Source organism: Juglans microcarpa x Juglans regia, chromosome 2D, assembly GCF_004785595.1.
Source record: "Juglans microcarpa x Juglans regia isolate MS1-56 chromosome 2D, Jm3101_v1.0, whole genome shotgun sequence".
NCBI lineage: Eukaryota > Viridiplantae > Streptophyta > Magnoliopsida > Fagales > Juglandaceae > Juglans > Juglans microcarpa x Juglans regia.
Window position 1 is genome coordinate 7,812,715 of NC_054596.1, and position 21,468 is coordinate 7,834,182.

A 21,468-nucleotide genomic window follows, 5' to 3' on the forward strand; every position below is an offset into this window, starting at 1 on the left:
AAATGATAAAGACATTTTACAATATTCTGTATATATTAACATAACATGATATAAGATTCTATTCTATTTATTGTCGCAAGTAATTATTATCTAATTTTGGAGTATTTATATAGTATGTTATAATACAGTGAAAGTATTATGCCATTCATATTTCACAAGTACGTAATAATTTTTGTAGTGAAATCAAATAAAAAGTTCTCTCGTCTCTCAATTTAAAAAATTTAAAGTTAATTAGATTAGATAATATAAAATATTAGATAATATAGAAGACTTATTTAACTAGATAACAAATATGCAAACGAAGTTGAAAAATATAAATTGTTGCTCAAACTTAAAGGGTCTAAGTGGGGGAAGAGATACACAGTTAAAGTGAGATTTATAATATTTTATTATTGTTTTTATAAATTTTTTGAATAATATTAGATAAATAATAAATATTAAAAAATTTATTTCATATGCATATTTCTTTTACTTTACTATCAAATTTTGAGAACTAAGTTCGATATTGAAAGTTCTCAGAGTGTATAGGGAAGTGAGATGAGAATTTTTAATTTTAAATGAAAGTTTAAAATATTATTATTATTTTAAGATTTGAAAAAGTTGAATTAAAATTTGAAAAAGTTGAATTGTTTATTATATTTTGTATGAGAGTTGAAAAAGTTGTAATGATGATATGAGATGAGATGTGATGAAAATTTTTGTCTCATCTCATGCCCCAAACATGCCCATACATCTCTCAATAACAAATTGTTATTTAAAATTTCATCTGTAAATTCCAACGAAAAAAAAAAATTCAAAATCAAACTAATTTGACAAAAACTAAAATAAAAATATTATAAAAAATTATGTTTAAATAACTGCTCAACTCTTGGTTTCGTTTGGAAGCCAAATTCATCTCAACTCATCATTACAACTTTTTAAAATTTTAACACAAAATATAATAAACAATTCAACTTTTTCAAATCTCAAAATAATAATAATATTAAAAAATAATATTCTAACAATATTTTATCATCTCAACTCAACTTAGTTCAATATCCAAACGCAATCTTAATATCTACTTTCACAAATTCAAATATAAAATATATTTTAAAAAAATTCTATTTGAATTTTCCTATATGCCTTTACAAAACTGAAAAAAATATATATCTGGAGTTTTTAAAAAAAAATCTTAAAAATTCATTAATCAAATATGACTTTTTTCTCAATATAATTATAATTATAGAGAATTTTGATCTCACGAATTCAAATATAAAAGATATTTTTAAAAGAATCTATTTGAATTCTCCTATATGCCTTTACAAAACTGAAAAAAATATATCTGAATTAAAAAAAAAATTAAAAATTCATTAATCAAATATGACTTTTTTCTCAATATAATTATAATTATAGAGAATTTTGAACCGTTTTAAGTCATAAACATGGACAATCCGTAGAGGACACTTTGGTAACTTCGGGTCTTTTCGGAAATACGATCCCCAAAGTATCTGATGGAAGTCACTTCCCCGACAAGCTACCGCGCAAGCAGAACGGAGTCATAAAAGGGCAATATCGTGATTCCGGGTAACTGACACCCTCATATTCATTTTCCACATCTTAAGAAGTAAGAACCAAATCTATAGTCCACGCCAAAAAAATTGTAATCCACAAAAAGCTTTCCCCGCCATTTGCTTTTCACAATTTCTCTCATTTCCCTGTTTCCCAATCTATTCCCTAGGGCTTTACAAATTCCAAACCTCTCTGGACTAACCCTCACCAAGAGAGTAAGAAAAACCCTAATTCCCTCCAAAACACCCTCCGATTTCTACCTTATTACGAGCTCCACTCCTTCATGCCCTCGCGCTGCCAATTGCGGACTCACCGGTTCACCAATCGATGAGCAATCAAATCATTCCCGGTTCTTTGGTTTCGGCCTCCGGCTCTGGCTCCGGCTGGGGTCACCGCGGCATCGGCCTCTCCAACACCATACACTCCGAAGTCGCGCCGTGCTTGCCTTTGCCATCGCTCCCGGTCTTCTGCGGCGCATCTAATCAGGACCTCCGACTCTTCGACGAGCCTGGCCGTGGTAGCTTCAGCTCGCTTGACCGCAGTGAGGTTCTCGCTCAGTCCAGTAGAATCGCTGATCTGCTGCGCCAAACCGATGTGTCTTACTTGTAAGTGTTTTCTTTGCTTCCTGTGACGTCTTTCACATTCAATTTGTGTTTCGGAAGTAAGCGGAAATAGTTGAAAACGTAATTTTAGTTCGCTATCACATATGTGCTCCACTGATATACATCGTTTTTATTTATTTATTTTGAATTTGAATCTTGAAGTGGCTTAGCTTATAAGCAGTTCGAACCTTAACGGATTTGGCTTGTTTAAAGTGTGATACTGGTGTCAATTTTCTGTTTACGTGTGACAATAATTGATTATTTCAAATGTTAATCAATTGTTTTGGCTGCAATTCAAAATCTTGATTTTACAATGCGGCTGTTATTAGTTGAAATCGTTTCTCTTTTGCACGTATTTTTATTGGTTTGATATTTTTTCTTGTGTTTTGTACGTTTTAGTATAATTTGGAAAATTTAAATTTGGCGTGCTTGGGAAATATAAAGTTTGGTAAATATTTGTGATACGTCAATGCTCGTTTTTGATAAGTAAGAATAATGCTTTATTGATTGGAAAGGGGCATAGCCCAAGTACATAGGTTGTTTACATGGATTACACCTAGCATTATCTAGGAACTATGAATGGATACAAGCAAGTTGTGAAAACTATCCCCATTAGAATCAATGATCAAAGCCCAAGAAAAAAGAGTGTTTGAATGGTAACTATTTAAGATTGTAAAAGAGCTGCATGGTAGCTTATTGGCATGAAGAGATCAAAACATGCAAGTTGAAGTGGTTGGCTTAAGTGGTAAAGACCTTAGTCTTGGTGGTATTCTATCTCTAGAATGTTCAAATCCTCTTGGGTGCAAACAATTTTTAGGGGCTATTAGACAGAACTTCGCCTTGAATTACCCGAGGTGCACTTGAGAGAAACTCCTTGCTGAGAGCCTAAGCAACCCTGGGATTAGTTGGGACTTTGTTCTCGGACACCCAGTGCTAATAAAAAAACACGCAGTTCCTTATAATGAAAAAACCATTAATTAATTTAGACCTGTCTTTTACCACTAGAGATATTTGTAATATGCATTTATTCTTCTTCGTATTGAAGTTGGCATTTTTTCCATTTAACTAATTGTGGCTGTAGTCACTGTTGTTCCTTTGCTCATATTTGGTGTCATCTACAGGAATCTCAAAAAGGATGCAAGGGTAGTTTCATATGGCCATGCGGAACCTTTAGAACTACATGACCAAGTTTTGCAATGCCATCCAGAAGCATTCGAGTGCAGTACTGCAGGTAAACAAAGTGTTTGATTACTCTTTTCTTCCCATGGATATAATGCTACCATCTACAAAATTCAAACAGCTTTCATTGATGAAGTATTTATTGTCGACGATGTTTAATGGTGGAAACCTGGGACCATCACAGCAATCACATATTTCCTGTTAAGAGAAAGGGAGGAAGTACTATAAATTGTTTTAGTTTAGTACTTTCTTTGATTTTTAACTTACAGATGTCCAGTGGGTCTTTATCCCATTGCCTCACCCTATATCTTGTTCTCAAATTGCATTTCATTCCCTTGTAAGAACAGGGTGGAGACTGCCATGAGTTCAAAGCTTATTTGGTGCTTGTGCAATTTACAGTAAAAGAAAATGACCTCGTGGATTTTAGGTTCAGTAACTGTAGTAATACAATTGAAATATTTGTAAAACTAGGAGTAGTTTTGTAATCAGGCTCATTCTTGTATACTTCTTGTGTACTCGGGCTTTGCCTAATTACGTGGATTAATAAAATCTCTTTTTACTTGTAAAAAACTCGGAGTAGAAATGTGAGAATAAAAGGATATAATTTTCTTTAAGAAATCCCAAGGGGGTTGGCCCAAGTGGTGAAGGCCTTGGTCTTGGGGTATCACTCTCTTCAAGGTCCAAGGTTCAACACCTCATGGGTGTAAACGATCATTTGGGGCCACACCCCCTGGTGAAAAGCCAGCAATTTAACCAGTTCCGTGTAGGGAAACTTTCGAGGGTGCGGTGCACGGGACCAGGTTTACTCTGCAGGGGTGGGTTTGAAGGGCCTTACCTTGGAGAGGTTCCCCGACATAAAAAAAAAAAAAAAAAAATCCTTAAGATAAAAAATTGATTTATTTTCTTTGATATTTAATTGTCAAAAAAAGAAATCTATAAGGAGGAAATCAAGGACTTTGTGTTCCTTGTAATTATATTTAGAACTCTACGTGGAGTAACTGCCTTTTCAGTGTATGGGCTGGGCTGTTTACAAGGTATCAGAAAAAAATCATGGTGTTTTATGTTCTGTTCCTTTTATGATTGTATGTCTTATGTCCATGATTTCATTTTTGTGGACCATTAAGAGTTTTCTCTTGGTTGATTAACTCATCCTAGCCCGTTATAGAGCCTAATCTGCCTAATTCGTCTATTCAAGATGGTTGGTTCTCTTGCATGGTAAGACAAAAGTTCTTCATAAGAGGGAATGGGTAACGTAGTGCTTAGGAGGCTCGGGTTTGTGGGTAGTGGGATTGTGCTTGTAATCTAAACTAGATCTACTAAATATCCTGCATCTTTGCTCGTAAGCATAAGTAGGAGGATGGACATCATAAATTGAGTTATCTATTTCCATTGATTTTGATATGCAAATGTGACTTAGACCAGTGTTTTTATGGAAATAATGATGCATTTTGATGCTCTGTGATGGGAAATTCAGAAATTATTTGTTTTGGTAACCATGTCAGGAAGTATTGAGTAGAGGAAATGTCCATAATGATAGAATATGCATCTTTCTTCCATAAGATCTACATTTTGCTTGATGATGCATGAGGGAAGTTTGTTTGTCTTTATTGTGCTATATGTAACAAGAAGGAATGAAAGGGCTGTTGGGCAGGTAAGGCAACAAAAGGAAAAGGGCTGCCTGGGGGAAGTGGATTATGGAGGATACAAGGCCCCTGCTAGCAACACGACTACTGCATTATATATCTCCTCCTCTCTTCTTACAAAGGCAGGAAAAAAAACCATTTGTTGTATTCTGAGACAACATGGTTGCCTCTTGTTAAACAGGAGGCATGGCCTTGATGTGTATTGGCAGACCCAATGTGGTGCTGATTTAAGGATTTGTTTAATGGTTTGTACTTGTGTCTGTTGCTTTCCAAGAATCATGGTTCAAAATTTCTAAACACGCCCTTTTTTAAATGTATCAAATCTTGTTGAGCAAAGAGTGTGAGTTTTGTGACAAGCTTCAATGCATTGAACCCATTCAATCATCAAGCTGCATGGATTGTAATTGGTTATACTACTTCCAACCATTCATCTCTATCTTGGACAGTTCTTGTTTGAGTTCTTGGACATCATGTTTGTTCCTTGCCATTTTCATTCAGTTCCACTGTAGTTCTTCTCATCCTTTTGGTGTGTTCAACTTGACTACTTACATTGAGTTATGTGGTTCGTCGTAGAACGTGTCTGAGCCATCATTGTTTTAAAGAAGAAAAATATGGTAAATAAAGAGCTATACCGTTTCTTTTAGTTTGTATTTCACTTGCAGCGCTACTTTAGTATTGACTTGCCTAATAATAAATCTCTCTAAATATATAATATTTTCTGTATTACTTTGAGTTTGTAGGCTAAGGCTCTTGTATTGAATGAAGATGATTTATTCAATCTGTTTTAGTCTTTTTTCAGTTTCTTGAGTGTATGTAGGTGTAGGTATTTTCTCTTGTATACTTCTCGTGTACTTGTGCTGTGCCTATTCTTGGTAATAAAATCTCTTATTAATTGTAAAAATAAAATAATATTTTCTTTTTTCGAGTGGACAGGATTCAAATAATTATTTCAAGTCTTAAATTGCTTATTAGAAAGGATTACTTAGCATGTCTACTAGTTGATGTTTGTTTTTTTGATAAGTAAAAATATTATATATAGAAATCAATAGGAGTAACCAAGCATATTGGGCGTATACAAGAAAACACCTAGCCCATACAAGAGAACCCCTAATGACCAAAAAATCCCATGAAACCTACCCAAAATGTACCAAGCTTGAATTGGACACACCTCCGTAACCCTAGCCCCTTGTTTCCATAAAACTAATCCTCTACCCGAACATCCCACAACAAGATCATCTTCACAATGCCCTCCCTTTATTATTCCCTCGACTTAAGCTACCTCCCTTAGCATCGTAGTTGATTGAACATAGAAGACGCTTTAACTCCCTGCTTTTCTTAAAATGTGATTTGGTTACAAGCGCGTGACTCGCCTTAATCGCAGTGAGTAGAGTTTTAAATTGATCTTTATATTCTCCCTGTTCTCCATATGAAAGCCCCAGGATTTGCTGAAGTCTGTTAACTTTATTTAGAACCCAATCTGATGGTGAACCTGCTATATCGTTTAATGGAAAACCAAGGGAACGGCATTATCTCCGGCCACCGTACCCAACTGCACTCCCAATTCGAAACCTTCCCGCACATGAGGCACCAACGACAAACCACTAGTGTCCATTGTTTCTGCCACCATTACAGGTTCCTCCCCTCTACCAACATTGCTCGACTTTGCACCACCCCCCAATGATCCTTGTCGTGTCGCTTTGTCTGGCCCTACTGTTCCCTCCGTAGCACAAGAAGGGGAAGCACTACCTTTTGCAACCCTGTTTGCATCTTCCAAAAGAGGTTTGACTATTTCTTCCAAAATATTCGAGACCCTGGAGCGTCCTTTGTCTTCAACTAAGGATGAACCCTGGACAGAAGTACCAACCCTATCTGCATATGGTGATTGAGGTCCTACAGTTCCCTTAGGAGGCATGGTGACACTGGCATGGACAAAGATGCCAGCGTCCAACTACCCTATCTGTGACGGCATTGAAATGCCCTTTGTCGGCACAGTTGTGGCCTTCAAACCCGAAGGATCTACCCCCCGCCCTCCCTCATCCATGCTTGGCCCACCGCCAAAACCCACGACTAAGTCCAGCCCCTTATAGTGCTCGCTTGATCCCTACTAGTTGATGTATGGATAAAAAATCTACCTTACTGAATACAATGCAATATATTTCTTTTTTCCAAATAACTTACATTGGCCAGTGTGTGGGATCTATTGCAATCTTTGCTCTTGTCAAACTTAAGAGAAAAGTTCTTGTGCCTCTGGATTCCAACCCGTTTTTCTGTTTCTTTTTAAAACATCGCCCAGTTTGTATTTTGTTTATCTTAAGTAATAAATTTAATGTTTTTGTCCTTATTTCAGGATTCTTTGCTTTGTCATCTCATTGTTATTTCATTAATAGGTTTAATGTTGCTCTCCTTATTGTTTATTGCATTGTTCAAGTTTCTCAGGTCCTATTAAGGAGCAAATATCTAGCGGTACAGTATCAGAAAAGAAGCCCTTTGAACAAAGTGTGCCTGTCACAGTTCAAGCTCAAAGAGGCAATAGTGCTGCTCACAATTATCATACTGACTATGTTGTTACCAATGTATGTATGAATGTCATTTTAGAAATTGATGATTGAGTTATTATTTTACTGATCTTTTTTTTTTTTGGTAAGTAAACGGTAGTATTAATAAGAATAGGCATAGCCCAAGTACACAAGAAATTATTTTACTGATCTAGAAGATGAAATTGCAGCATGTATCAACGTCGTCTTCCAGAAAACCAAAACTCAAGAAGAAAGGTGGCGATGACTTCTCATCATCAGTTGGACCGGATCACGCTGAGATTCAAGGTTGATTTTTCTGTTTTATTATTATTACTATTATGATCTTTGTAAATTCTCACTCTCGCGCTCTCTCCCCTTCTCTCTACCTCATTTATTTAATTTATATACATATAAGTAGTTTGGCTTAATCATTGTTCAGATGCCACCATCGGAAGCTTTTGTGAGTTGTTAGAGGACTTCTGTGGTAGAGCTGAAATTCCTAGTGATGATCGGGATGAAGCAGAGTGGTTATCAGTTCCTCTTTCTGATCTTAGAATGCTTGTAACTGAAATAATGTCTATCCGTTCAAAGAAACTTCTACATTTGGTTCCTGTAGATGTTCTTGTTAGGCTGTTAAAGGTTCTAGATCATCAGATACATCGAGCAGAAGGCTTGTCAATAGATGAATGCGAGCACGTAAGCCTGTTATCATTACATTTGTGTTCTGCAATCTCTTAGGGTAGTAATTTATTCTCCCTGTTGAAATGGTTTATCAACTTTATCTCACATTCTCTCTTCAGTTGTATGCAAGCCTCAATGTTTAATTTTTACTCCCAGTTTTGTCATTGTACTTAATATTGTATGTACTTTTTTTGTTGCTATTGAGCTAATACTTTCCAGCTAATTAAATGGTGACTGTAAGTTCCTTGCAATATATTGATTTTTTCACTTTTTCCACCTTAGCTAGTCCGTTAGTCTTGGTATCTTAATAGCTAATAAGCTCTCCATGCTGGTGCATTTTGATACTTTTAGTTATTTTTGTGTATAAATTCTACTTTTCACATAATGCTTGAAGTATGGAATGAGTTCCTTTTATATCTCTTGTTTGCAATGAGATATACAAGCAAAACAACTGGCACTGTTATTCATGTAAAATGAAAAAAATATTTGATAGGTAAAATTAATAAATATAATCTATTTATAACGTTTTTGCTAACTTCTTGTTCTTTTCTTGTTTTCTTTGGTTGACCTCTTTTTTATCACTTCACTGCTTCTAGATGTGCTTAGATTACCATGCCTTTTTTCTGGAAGGTTGGTTCTTGTTTAACTTCGTTCCCCACAAAACCGCATTTGAATCCAATTTGTGCTCCTACGTCTAGCATCTCCTTGAAGTCAATCTATAGGGATGAGGTGGCTTCAAGGTTTTAGTGTTTGTCATTGACTAAAAATAAGAGAAAAAAAGGATTTGGATAGTTGTGAGGGTGCTTTAATGCCTCTTTGGGATTTTTTTTGGTTAATGTGACTGGAACTACTATGTTTAGATATTGAGAAGTGTTACAACCGCAAAGAGATCTCACAAAAGTAAATTTATAAACTGTCATGACTTCATATAATATGTTAGATCTACTTCACAATAAAAATAGCTTTACAATCTAACGTACTACATCAAGTCATGTCAATTTGTGGGTTTACTTTTGTGGGATTTCTTTGTGGCTAAAACATTTCTCTTAGATATTTTCTTAATTTTGGACTCTGTTCCTGTCCCTCTTGAATCTTGTGATGTACTTTGATATTCCAATCTCTGTTTCCATGTTATTTATGCGTTAAGGGTTTATTGTAATCACTTTTACTGTGTAATTCGCTGATTTGATACCAAATATATATTTTGTTTTGTTCTTGATGTGCCTTTATTAATTATTTCTGTATCATTCCAGTCAGATTCAGATGTAGTTTCATCGATCTTTTGTGCTCTGGAGTCTATTCATGCTGCTCTAGCAGTGATGGGTTACAATGAAATGCAAAAGCAGCTATATAAAGAAGAGGTAAATACTCTAATATGGTTACTTTAAGTGCTCATAGTATTATTCTAATATAATATGGTTATAATTGTCCAATATCAGATAATTGAAAGAATTCTGGAGTTCTCTAGGCATCAGATTATGGATGTTATGTGTGCGTATGATCCATCATATCGTGCTTTGCATAAACCAAGCGAAAATGGAGAATTTGAAGGTTTGCTTTAGATTTTTGCAAGAAAGCTGGATTTTGTCCCTAACCTACTTTCCTATTTCTTTATTTTCCGACTGCAGTAATTTTGAACCCATTAGATTATATACATGTTCATCCTCTTTAATGATTTGTTACAAAAGATATTGGAATCATTCATGCCTCATTCTAGCTGTCCATATCTCATTTCCTGAACATGTTGTAGTAACTGTGCAACTTTTCTTCTCATGTTATTTCAGGTGATGAAGATGAAGAGCCTGGTCCTGAATTTGGTTTGGCAAGCAAGAAGCGGCGTAGCATTAAGACTGTTCGAGTGAAGAAGTCATCATTAAACAAGTGTGATTATCATTAGCAGTTAATCTTCATTGAATATTAAGGCGATATTTTGTGTATCTGAAGTGAGTCTTGTTCTCATAGTTTGTGTTTTCTTTGATAGGGTCTCTGCTGCAATGAATACTATTCTTCAGAAAATGTGCACTATTCTTAGTTTACTCAAGGATTTATTGTTAATAGAGAGATTATCTGATAGTTGCATCTTACAACTTTTGAAAACGAGCTTCACGACATTCTTGGTGGATAATATCCAACTCTTGCAACTGAAGGCAATTGGTTTAATTAGTGGGGTACATTTCTGTCTCTTTTGTTGCTTCTTGACAACTTATGATTTACTTTACCACATATGAATTAAAATCCTGGCCTTTTCCCATGGTGGTACAGATATTCTATTCATATACACAACATCGTACTTATGTGATAGATGAAATACTTCAGCTGCTTTGGAAGTTACCATCCTCAAAGCGAGCATTAAGATCCTATCACCTGCCTGATGAAGAACAAAGGCAGATTCAGATGATAACAGCTTTGCTGATTCAGTTGGTTCACTGTAGTGCAAACCTTCCTGAAGCTTTAAGGCAAGCAACAAGTGGCAATCCCATTTTAGAAGTCTCAATTGATTCTAGTTACCCAACCAAATGTCAAGAGTCAGCCACAGAGGCATGTTGTCTTTTTTGGACCCGTGTGCTTCAGCGTTTTGCAAGTTTGAAGACTCAAGATGCATCTGAGATGAAAGCAATGATGGAGAATCTTGTTATGGATTTGCTGACAACATTGAATTTGCCTGAATATCCTGCTTCAGCTCCTATTTTGGAGGTACATTGACATTATTGTTTTCATAACTGCAATAGATTATTATTATTTATTTATTTATTGGCACTGGGTGTCTGAGAATAGTGTCTCGACTAATCCTGAGGGTGCAAAAGCCCTCGGCAATGAGTTCTGCAATAGATTACTTTCCTTGCTGAGGTAGTGATTGTGGTTTTGCAGGTTCTGTGTGTCTTGTTACTCCAGAATGCTGGGCTGAAATCTAAAGACATCTCTGCACGTACAATGGCCATTGACCTTCTTGGTACAATAGCTGCGAGATTGAAGCGTGATTCGGTGCTTTGCAGGATGGACAAATTTTGGATACTACAGGAATTGGATAATGCCAGTGATGTTGATCGCAGTTATCCAAAAGGTTCGTGTTCTATTTGTTTGGATGGAAGGGTTGAAAAGTTGTTCTTTACATGTCAAGGTTGTCAGAGGTTGTTTCATGCTGACTGCATGGGTGTAAGAGAGCATGAAGTTCCTAATAGAAGCTGGCAGTGTCAGATTTGCATCTGCAGGAAGCAACTTCTCGTATTACAATCATACTGTAAGTCGCAATGCAAGGATGGTGGGAAAAAGACTCACAATTTGTCAGAAAAGAACCCTGAAGCTTCTGATACAATTGCAAAAGTTGAAATTGTTCAACAGCTGCTATTGAATTACCTGCAAGATGTTGGTTCTGATGATGTTCATCTCTTTGTGCGCTGGTTTGTACTCATTAGATCTTTTTCTTTATGAAACTTGTGGTTGCATTGATGTCATAAGGAATGATACATTTGTACATTTTTTAATGCATGTGCAGGTTTTATCTTTGCTTGTGGTACAAGGATGATCCACAATCTCAGCAGAAGCTCATATACTATCTTGCTAGATTGAAATCAAAAGCAATAATACGTGATTCTGGAACTACTTCATTGTTGACAAGGGATTCAGTCAAGAAGATTACTTTGGCATTGGGACAAAAGAACTCCTTCTCCAGAGGGTTTGATAAGATTCTTCATATGCTTCTGGTTAGTAGAACATTTCCTTTCCTTTGGGATTTATCAGGTTGTACCTTATTCTAACGATACAATTGATTTCAGGCAAGTTTGAGGGAGAATTCTCCTGTAATTAGGGCCAAGGCTCTAAGAGCGGTAAGTGGATTTTTTTTCCCTTTAACTTTTGAGCCTTCAATGGAAATTAAGCAATTTGTGAGGTCATGTAAACAAGATTTATTGTCTTATTCTTCTTACCCTTCTCCTACTTCTCTTCTTTTATTCTTCTTTTTTAACTTAAATATGACAAGCAGGTTAGTATTATTGTAGAAGCTGATCCTGAGGTACTGTGCGATAGACGTGTGCAATTAGCTGTTGAGGGAAGGTTCTGTGATTCTGCAATATCTGTAAGGGAAGCAGCACTGGAACTTGTGGGCAGGCACATTGCTTCACATCCTGATGTTGGTTTGCAGGTATGTTTAATCTAAAAAACCTCACCCCACCCCACCCCACCCTCCACACAAAAACAACAACAAAATTCATGTAGTTGCTTGGTAGATGCTTTGTTGTTGCTTTGCTCTTATTCCAAAATTGTTTGGTGTTGTAGTACTTTGAGAAGGTTGCTGAGAGAATTAAAGATACTGGAATTAGCGTTCGAAAACGAGCTATCAAAATTATTCGGGATATGTGCACTTCAAATGGCAACTTCTCTGGATTTACAAGTGCTTGTATTGAGATAATTTCTCGTGTTAGTGATGATGAATCAAGTATTCAGGTAATTTTGAAGCAATCAAGTCAGATTATTACTTCTGTGCGTTTTTTTGGGGTGTGCATTGTTTTTTGATCGGTACTGGGTGTCTGAGAACAAAGTTTTGACTAATCTCGGGGGTGCACCTTGGGTAATCCAAGGGGAAGTTCCCCCAGTCCGATGGTCCCTAGAAATTATTTGCACCCAAGAGGATTTGAACCCGAGATTTGGAGGGAGCATGCCACCAAGACCAAGGCCTTTACCTCTTGAGCCAACCCCTATGGGCCTTTTTTTGGGGTGTACTTGGACTATGTTTTTTGCATTTTTGAATAAAATTTCAATTTCCTTGTAAAAAAAAAACCTTTATGGTGAAAACATATATAGACTTTTGTTAGTATCTGGAAGATTCTTATGATCTATTTACTTATTTCTTGATGAGTTATATATCTATTTATTTGCTTATAAAAAAAAAAAAGAAGGTAAAAGATGGTGGAAAAAGGTTACCCATTTGTCTGTTCCTTTGACAACCTTCTTGTATTTCCTTACGTGGGTGCAAAATAAGGTACTATGTTCTTCCATTCATTAGAAGTCTACTTTATTTTTTTGAATATAGGTCCCAGTTTTGTTTCTCTCTCCTCTACAGGATCTTGTTTGCAAGACATTTTATGAGTTCTGGTTTGAGGAACCTTCTGGTTCAGAGAGACTTGTTTTGGAGATGGTAGTTCTGTTCCACTGGAGGTGGCTAAAAGAACAGAGCAGATTGTTGAAATGTTGAGGAGGATGCCAAATCACCAACTTCTTGTCACTGTTATTAAGCGCAACTTAGCTCTTGATTTTTTCCCACAATCAGCTAAGGCTGCTGGGATCAACCCTGTGTCCCTAACATCGGTGCGCAAACGTTGTGAATTAATGTGCAAGTGCTTATTGGAAAAGATATTGCAGGTACTCATTGCATTTTGACAAATTCATCTTTTTGATGCTTCTTTACAAATAAATTTGACAATTTAATCTTGGTCAGGTAGAGGAAATGAACAGTGAGGAAGTGGAGGTGCGTGCACTCCCTTATGTGCTGGTCTTGCATGCATTTTGTGTTGTGGATCCAAAACTCTGTGCCCCTGCCTCTGATCTTTCTCAGTTTGTGGTTACCCTACAGCCATATCTTAAGACCCAGGTTATCTATTGCAAACATTTGGGTTCTGTTCATTCTAGTATATATTTTTTTTCCAGAAATGTTCGCGAAACTTTTCTTCATTTCATTTCTCGAGCACGCTCATTGGAATAGCCAAAGCCAAACCCGAGTTTTAGCTAATATGAGATGAATTTGGCTTTGGCTATTCCATTCACATCAAATCTTCACATTGGATTATTCATTTATTCATTATATAATAATAAAATAATATGAGATGAATTTGACTTTAGTTATTCCATTCACATCAAATCTCCACATTGGCTTATTCATTTATTCATTTTATAGTAATAAAATAATATTAATTTATTTTTTTAAATGATTAAATTATTAATTAATTTTATCATTTTTTACCATTATACCTATTATATGTTAATTAGTAATCATATTCTAATTAATTAGTAATCATGTCCAGAATTTGCATGTTTGGAGCTTTACCAACACATTGCAAAGTTCGCAGATTCAAGTTGCACTGGCGCCAAGAGAAGATAAGAGAGAGAATGTGCCAAAAGTAATAATTAAAAAAATATTTGATTCATCTACAGTATACATCAAATTTGACTTTTGTTTTAGATATATTGTAGCAAAAATTAACTTTCAAATGCTTTACCTAATCCAATGTGGACTAAATTTTATCCCAGTAGCTCTCAACATCTATTTTTTTGGCATTTGGCTAATCCATTGAGACTGCTCTTAGACTTGCTGTATAGATAGCCTGAAGAGCTGGCTTCTATCCCCTTTTTTTATTTGTTTATTCCAACCATGTGAGGCTACCAATAGTACCTATTGATATACATGGGTCAGTCCATTTCTTTTGCTGTAAAGCACTTATTTTGTTTGGCTTTGTCAAAACTATGTGATAGCTCTTAAGTGTTGTGTTTTGAGATCTACCAATATGATTCCAAGGTACCATGTAGGAGAGAGCAAAGCTCAATAGCTGTGTGTGCACGTGCTACTCCCATGTGGATAGTCAATATGTTGTTTCTGCCTGTTTAATATCCATTGCTGATACTGTACAATGAATCGAATTAGTCATTTTAGCTTAAAAACATTTAATAAATGACCACAGAAGCCTATCTTGCATTTCTTTCGACTTAAACAACTATGCTGTATAATGAGAGTGTCAGAATTTGTCCTCTGTTGGACATTTCAGTTTGTGGGCACCATCTAGAATGTACCTTTTTTACTTCACCTTTTATTTTCTTTTTTTGTTCTTTTCTGTTAGTTCAAATCCAATAGTGGGTAAGACCGGTAGAAACTCATTTAATGGGAAAAACGTTTTATTACATAAACAATTAAGATTGGGAAGATAGCATGCTTGTTTTTAACTTGATCATTTTGTATTCAGGTTGACAATCGAATGGTTGCTCAGTTACTGGAGAGTGTAATTTTTATAATTGATTCTGTTCTACCATTGCTCCGAAAATTACCTCAAACTGTTGTTGAAGAACTCGAGCAGGACTTGAAGCACATGATTGTTCGGCATTCCTTTTTGACAGTTGTCCATGCATGCATCAAGTAACCTCATGTTCTCAGATCTTTTTGTTACTTTCCTTGTTCATCATTCATCATCATCTTATGATATACGGTTTTGGCTTGCGTGGTCATGGTATTTGCAGTTCAGTTGCGGGTGGGTCCAAATGGACCTACTTGAATGAGGTTCCAATTCGTGAAAAAGTTATGATTTTGTGTCATAGAAATGTTAATGGACTCAATTCTTATGACTTTCTTCTATCTGCTTCCAGCTCCTAACTAGGTGTTTCCCTTTGTATACGTCCTGTGTTCTTGCCTAAGCCTACTTTTTCAATGACTACTAATAAAATTTTGTTCTATCTATAAAAAGAGTGGGAAAAACTGCACGACCCTATTTTTTTGGCCAATTCTGCAGCCAAGCAATTAGTTCGATTGAATACCAAATGCCCAAAAAACTGTAAATGGGTTGTTAATATCTTAGAAAGTCAGTTTGAGTCTTTGGTGCTACAAATCTTAGTGTTGACATGGTTGTACTTATAATTCTACTATACATCATCAGTGTTATATGTGTATTTGGCACCATACACCATTGATTCGTATTGTTTTTGGTTTTCTAGCTAAATTTTATAGTGGGAATTCCTTTTTCTGTGTAATATGTATTGTATAACTTTTCTGGTTTTTTGCCCATAAAAAAAAAAAAATAAATAAGGTTTTTGACATTAAGCAGTGGTTTTGGCCCTTTAGAGGTTAAAAATATTTTTGGGGAGTCCCCAAGAATTTGACATATTTTTGTTGTTTTGAGTTGGGATTATTATAATTCTTGTTTATACCATTTCTTCCTTAGCAGAAAGTGTCTTCAGTTTTGAAATATCTTCTATGGCTAATAACTTCTCCCATCCCAGGTGTCTTTGCTCTTTGGGCAAAGTTGCAGGAAAAGCTGCTAGTGTGATTGAATATCTTATTCAGGTGTTTTTTAAACGTTTGGATACTCAGCCAGCTGATAACAAGCAGGTCGGTGGCATAATCATGAATTAGTATCTTATGTTTGTAGTCATTTCAATTTCTTGTCAATCTGGTTACCTGTTTCTTTGATTTTTTTTGGGTGTTTAATAGCCATGCATGAATTAAAGTGATTTGGATTTGATGAAGTTTGAAGCTACTAGGTTTTCTAGAACAGATCAAAGTAGCATTATCAGTTGGGTGCACTGTGGGAGTTACCACTGGTTGTTGGATGCTAGAAAATCACAAGGTTTTTTAACATTTTGATTCCCTAGTTGCTTCATAACCTTTAGAGCGGTAAGGTTCCCTAGAGTGGCTCCCTTCTGCTTGGGATGAGGGCATCAGTAATGTGTGTGCACGGAAATCATGTTAAATATTTTCAACTGATATCTACATATGAAGGTGATATATAACATTAGATATATTTTAAATTTCATTTATTGAAAAATCTACTCTGATGTGCTGCAGTATGTATGAATTGGTTGACATGTGATGTATTATATTTGTTGAATGGTTCATTAATTTATATGTATTTCCTGATTATAGAAACTGATGGATTAATATAAATGAACTGTTTTGGGAGTTCCCATGTTAAAAAAATTTCACTTTTTGTATGATTCCTGTCAGCTTCCCCCCCCCCCCCCCCCCCCCCAAACAAACAAAAAGAAAAAGATGCTTTCAAAATTCAATGTCTTCCATTTTGTTGCCATCTGAAAAAATAGTGTATTGTTTCTTTCTATTGGAAATAAATCTTCCTTGAGATGATTTACTTATGTTATTTTTGTTTTATTTTTCATGTGTATATATTTGATACAGAAACAAACGAATTAGGATATACTCTTAAGATAAATCGCTGTTTTTGTTTGCTTATTTCAGCAAGTGGGGCGGTCCCTTTTTTGCCTTGGATTGCTTATACGCTATGGAAAATCTTTGCTGAGCGACTCCAGTAACAGAAGTATTGATGTGGTCAGTAGTCTCAGCTTGTTCAAAAAATATCTCCGCATGGAGGATTTCATCGTGAAGGTTAGATCATTGCAGGTAACACTTTTCATCCCTTTTTTATTTTTCTAGTGGTTCGTTTAATTTTTAAGTCAACTTATGCTGCCTTTTTAACTTTTGTAGGCATTAGGCTTTGTTTTAATTGCTTGGCCTGAATATATGTTGGAAAATGATATCGGGAAAATACTAGAGGCAACTTTGTCTTCTGGCTGTGATGTTCGAATTAAGGTAATAATGAAAAGTTTTAATACGTGTTACCACATTCAATATGTTGCTGAATCATTCTGTAAAACAGATGCAAGCGTTGCAAAACTTATACGAATATCTTCTTGATGCGGAAAGTCAAATGGGAACAGATAAAGCAAGCAACAATACAATTCATTGTTCTGTAGAAGGTGGCCACAGTGTACCTGTTGCTGCAGGCGCAGGAGATACTAATATATGTGGGGTATAGTTCAGTTGTATTGGGATAGTATCTTAGGTAGATGTCTGGACTTCAATGAACCGGTTCGGCAATCAGCCCTTAAGGTGAGAACCTAGCCTCTGTATGTTACTTTCTGTATGATTGATTTTGAGAAACTGCATAGTCCTAAAAAACAGATGGAGGAATAACATCTCACTTTTACTACAAGTGGCACCTTAGAAGCTTACAATCAGATCAGAATAATGACTTGTACCCTGACTGTTGGGACCACTCTTTTGTAGAACGAAAATAAACTCATTTTTGCTTGGAGGGTTTGACAGTGCTACTCCATCCTTATTTATGTCTTATTGACCTTTTGAAATGACCCAAAATAACTGCAATTTCCAAAAGTAGAAACATGGTGCATTTTTTTAGAAGAGATTTTTTTTCAAGGAGCAAAAAAAAGTTTTCTCATTAAAAGGTTGTTCCATCTCTAATTCTGAGTGGACATCTTAGGAATTTAATTAAATTAGTTTTTTTCATCGATAATGATGCCATGTAGAGTTGACACATTGTAATGGAGGGAGTATCAAGAAATGGTCTGGTTTTAACCACTCTTTGTTAATGAAATAGTTGAATTTCATGCCATTATTCTCTGGTTTGTTCTGCCATCAGTGAACTTGCTAATTTCTTTCCCATTTTTCTTTCTATGCTGCTACAATAGATTATTGAAGTTGTGCTGCGCCAGGGTCTTGTTCATCCCATTACTTGTGTCCCGTACCTTATAGCCCTTGAAACAGATCCGCAGGAAGTCAATTCAAAGTTGGCTCATCATTTGTTGATGAATATGAATGAGAAGTAATCTCCTCTAAATGTTTCATGAAGTTGTCTTTCCGATCAACTTTGCTTATTATATAGCTAAATGAAGCATCTTTTCAGGTACCCTGCATTTTTTGAAAGCCGTTTGGGGATGGCCTTCAAAAGTCATTCATTTTTATACAATCGATAAGTGGTATTCATGAAAATGTAAACCAGAAAGTCCAATACAAGGTCCCAGGAAATGTGAAGGGGAAACCTGATGGTGGCTCATTTTCTCAAGCAAGGCTTGGCGTCTCTAGAATATACAAGCTTATCCGTGGAAACCGAGTTTCAAGAAACAAATTTATGTCCTCAATCGTGCGGAAGTTTGATAACCCCAGCTGGAATGATTCTGTAGTCCATTTCCTGATGTTAGTGTCGGTGCTAGTTCTAGAGTTCTGCTTTGTGAGTTGTTTAGAGATGGAATTATAAGCTTGTTTCTTTTGACAGGTACTGTGCTGAAATACTTGCTTTGCTACCATTCACAACACCTGATGAGCCACTATATTTGATCTATGCTATAAATAGAGTAATACAAGTCAGGGCTGGGGCACTCGAGGCAAATATGAAAGGCTTGAGTATGTATTTGTCACAAAGATATCTGGAGAAGATACCTTATGAGAATGGACAGCAAGAGCCTGCTGTTAAGCCGGACTTCAATGAGGTGGCTTCAATGGATTTGAATGGGACAATTCAACATGAGCCAGCTGTTCAGCCTATTTTCAACCATACCGTGGATTTGAATGAGAGTATACGACAAGAGACAACTGATCAGCCTGTCCCAAATCATAGCATCTCACTGGAGACAAAGATACATAGCATGGGCTCTGATGTTTCTATTGTTCTTTCTGCGGATGATCTGCGGAAAGTGCAGGTGGCTTTAAGACTTCTTTATATCATTTTCTTTTTTGCACTAGAAAGAGTTCATTCTCTGAAAAGCACAAAAATGTTTGCATAAAAATCTCAGTATGTTTTTCCCTTATAGGAATAAATAAATTTCATGCTAGTGCCAGTATATGTGCAGGCTATGTTTTTACATGTTTTCCTGATTGTACGTTCTTGTGGGTGGTTATATATGTTGATGCTAAGGTGCTTATGCAGGCTGACTGTCTGGCAGCTACTGCGTTGCAGCTTCTTTTGAAAGTAAAGAGGCACCTAAAAATTGTGTATAGCCTGAATGATGCCCGGTGCCAGGTAAAGCTATGTAAAGTTTGTTCCCGCCATGGTAAATCTGGATATAATTAATGAACTTAGTGTTAATGCATATTTTCTACTTTGTAACCAGGCTTTTTCCCCAAATGAACCTGCAAAACCTGGTGAGGTTCTCTCCAGACAGAACATTCCCTTCGCCATTGGTGAAATACGCACTAGTTTGCCTACCACCCATCAAGAATTGATACAAAGATATCAGGTAGTGTGTGTGGGCTATGGTTTGATCATGACAATCCATTTTACTCTGTCGCATGTGTTTTTCACTGGACTGAGCAAGCTTGCTGAGAGTTAGCTGTAGCAATATTCTCTTTAACATTGCTTTTTACTGGATTTCTTTCTTTACAGGAATTCAAGAGTTCTCTGAAGGATGATGTGGTTGATTATTCGCTTTACACAGCAAATACCAAGAGGAAGCGGCCCACCCCCAGAAAAGGACGGAAATCCGGATACTTGGGAGGTGAAGATGATGAAGATGATCATGATGATGGGGACTGGACAGGTGGGGTTCGCAGGCTAAGTAATAGCGGCAGAAAAGGTAACAGCAATAGGGGAAGTAGGCAGCGATGATAGTTGTTGTAAGTATGTGACAGGTAGGCTAACTTGTATATTAAGTAGGAAAGGAATAGAAAGAGAATAGGAGAGAAAAGAATAGAAATCTGGAAACAGAGCCGAAAAAGGGCATCCAAGGGCCTGGAATGGTACTGGGTAGTTGGGAGCGCCTTCTCTGGCTGTTTCCATCATGTAATTGGTTTGGCATTATAGTCGTAGCATTCTTTTTGTTAATGAAATTCACTTTCTCCTACTAGATTGCCTCTTGAGTAGTTTTTTTTTTTTTTTTTTTTTTTTTTTTTTTTTTTGTTTTCAACAGATTTCCTTATTATTATTGATTCTTCCGTATACCCATTCTTGAATCTATACTGTGTTATTTATTTATTTTTTCTCTTTCTAATATAAGAAATTGAGGGATTTCTATTTGAAACTTTAGGTTGCTTTCCTACATTATTGAAATGAAATCATTTCGTCACATCTTAAACTGCACTAAGGATGAATCCATTCTATTCGTTTCCCCCCTGGCATGTGGAAAAGGTTTCATTATTGTGGGTTACACAAACACCACAGGGGAGAAAAAGAATAAAGCTAAGCATTCATAGTACTTGGTGGAAGCTGGTCGTCATTACTTTGCACTTATTTTCTATATGATTTTAATTTGATTGGGAAGGTACAAAGTGGAAAAATATGAAATTGGGGAATTGGGAGGACCCATATATTTAATTTTGTGCTAAGAAAGTTGCATGGCCTAACTGAACGATTAAATATGATATGCACCAATGTCAAACAGTTGGCACATGTTATAACATGGATTTCACTTGCCAACCGTCTTTATTTACGAGACTTACAGTTGTCTGTGGGTCTCACCATGTGAGTATAGATGTTATTGTGGAATGGACTATCAACAATTGTTGACGTAGAAATGAGGCATTTCTGTCTCCCTTTTACCCGCCTCATTTGTTACAAGTAATAATCAACTTTTTCACTGATGCAGAGTTCGATTTCTCTCAACCTATCGACCTCAGATTTGCCTTCTTGCACATCTATGCTTTACAAAATACGTCACGTTGAAATTAGTACTCTAGTGCTGATGGGCAAATCTATCAGTATTTGTTTCATCACTTTCCCTCGAGCTGCACAGTAGCACGTTTTCAAGTGCATTGATTAAGGAAAGCTTTGGCAATTTGAACTTACTAAATTGCTCATC

General features: G+C 36.1%; 1 protein-coding gene across 1 annotated transcript; it reads left to right on the forward strand.

The window, feature by feature from the left end:
- The first annotated feature begins 1,604 nt into the window (after positions 1-1,604).
- On the forward strand, positions 1,605-20,514 carry LOC121248231 (sister chromatid cohesion protein SCC2). Its single transcript, XM_041146630.1, is given in 31 exon segments — positions 1,605-2,153; positions 3,272-3,381; positions 7,409-7,545; positions 7,698-7,794; positions 7,928-8,184; positions 9,423-9,530; positions 9,609-9,720; positions 9,954-10,050; positions 10,151-10,337; positions 10,432-10,863; positions 11,038-11,567; positions 11,663-11,870; positions 11,943-11,993; positions 12,149-12,307; positions 12,442-12,609; positions 13,226-13,276; positions 13,279-13,524; positions 13,601-13,753; positions 15,117-15,286; positions 16,144-16,252; positions 17,117-17,278; positions 17,363-17,467; positions 17,535-17,682; positions 17,685-17,767; positions 18,367-18,500; positions 18,582-18,604; positions 18,607-18,871; positions 18,951-19,374; positions 19,602-19,694; positions 19,786-19,911; positions 20,058-20,514. Coding segments are annotated over 31 exon segments (5,445 nt in total). The 5' UTR covers positions 1,605-1,875; the 3' UTR covers positions 20,280-20,514.
- The last annotated feature ends 954 nt before the right edge of the window (positions 20,515-21,468 follow it).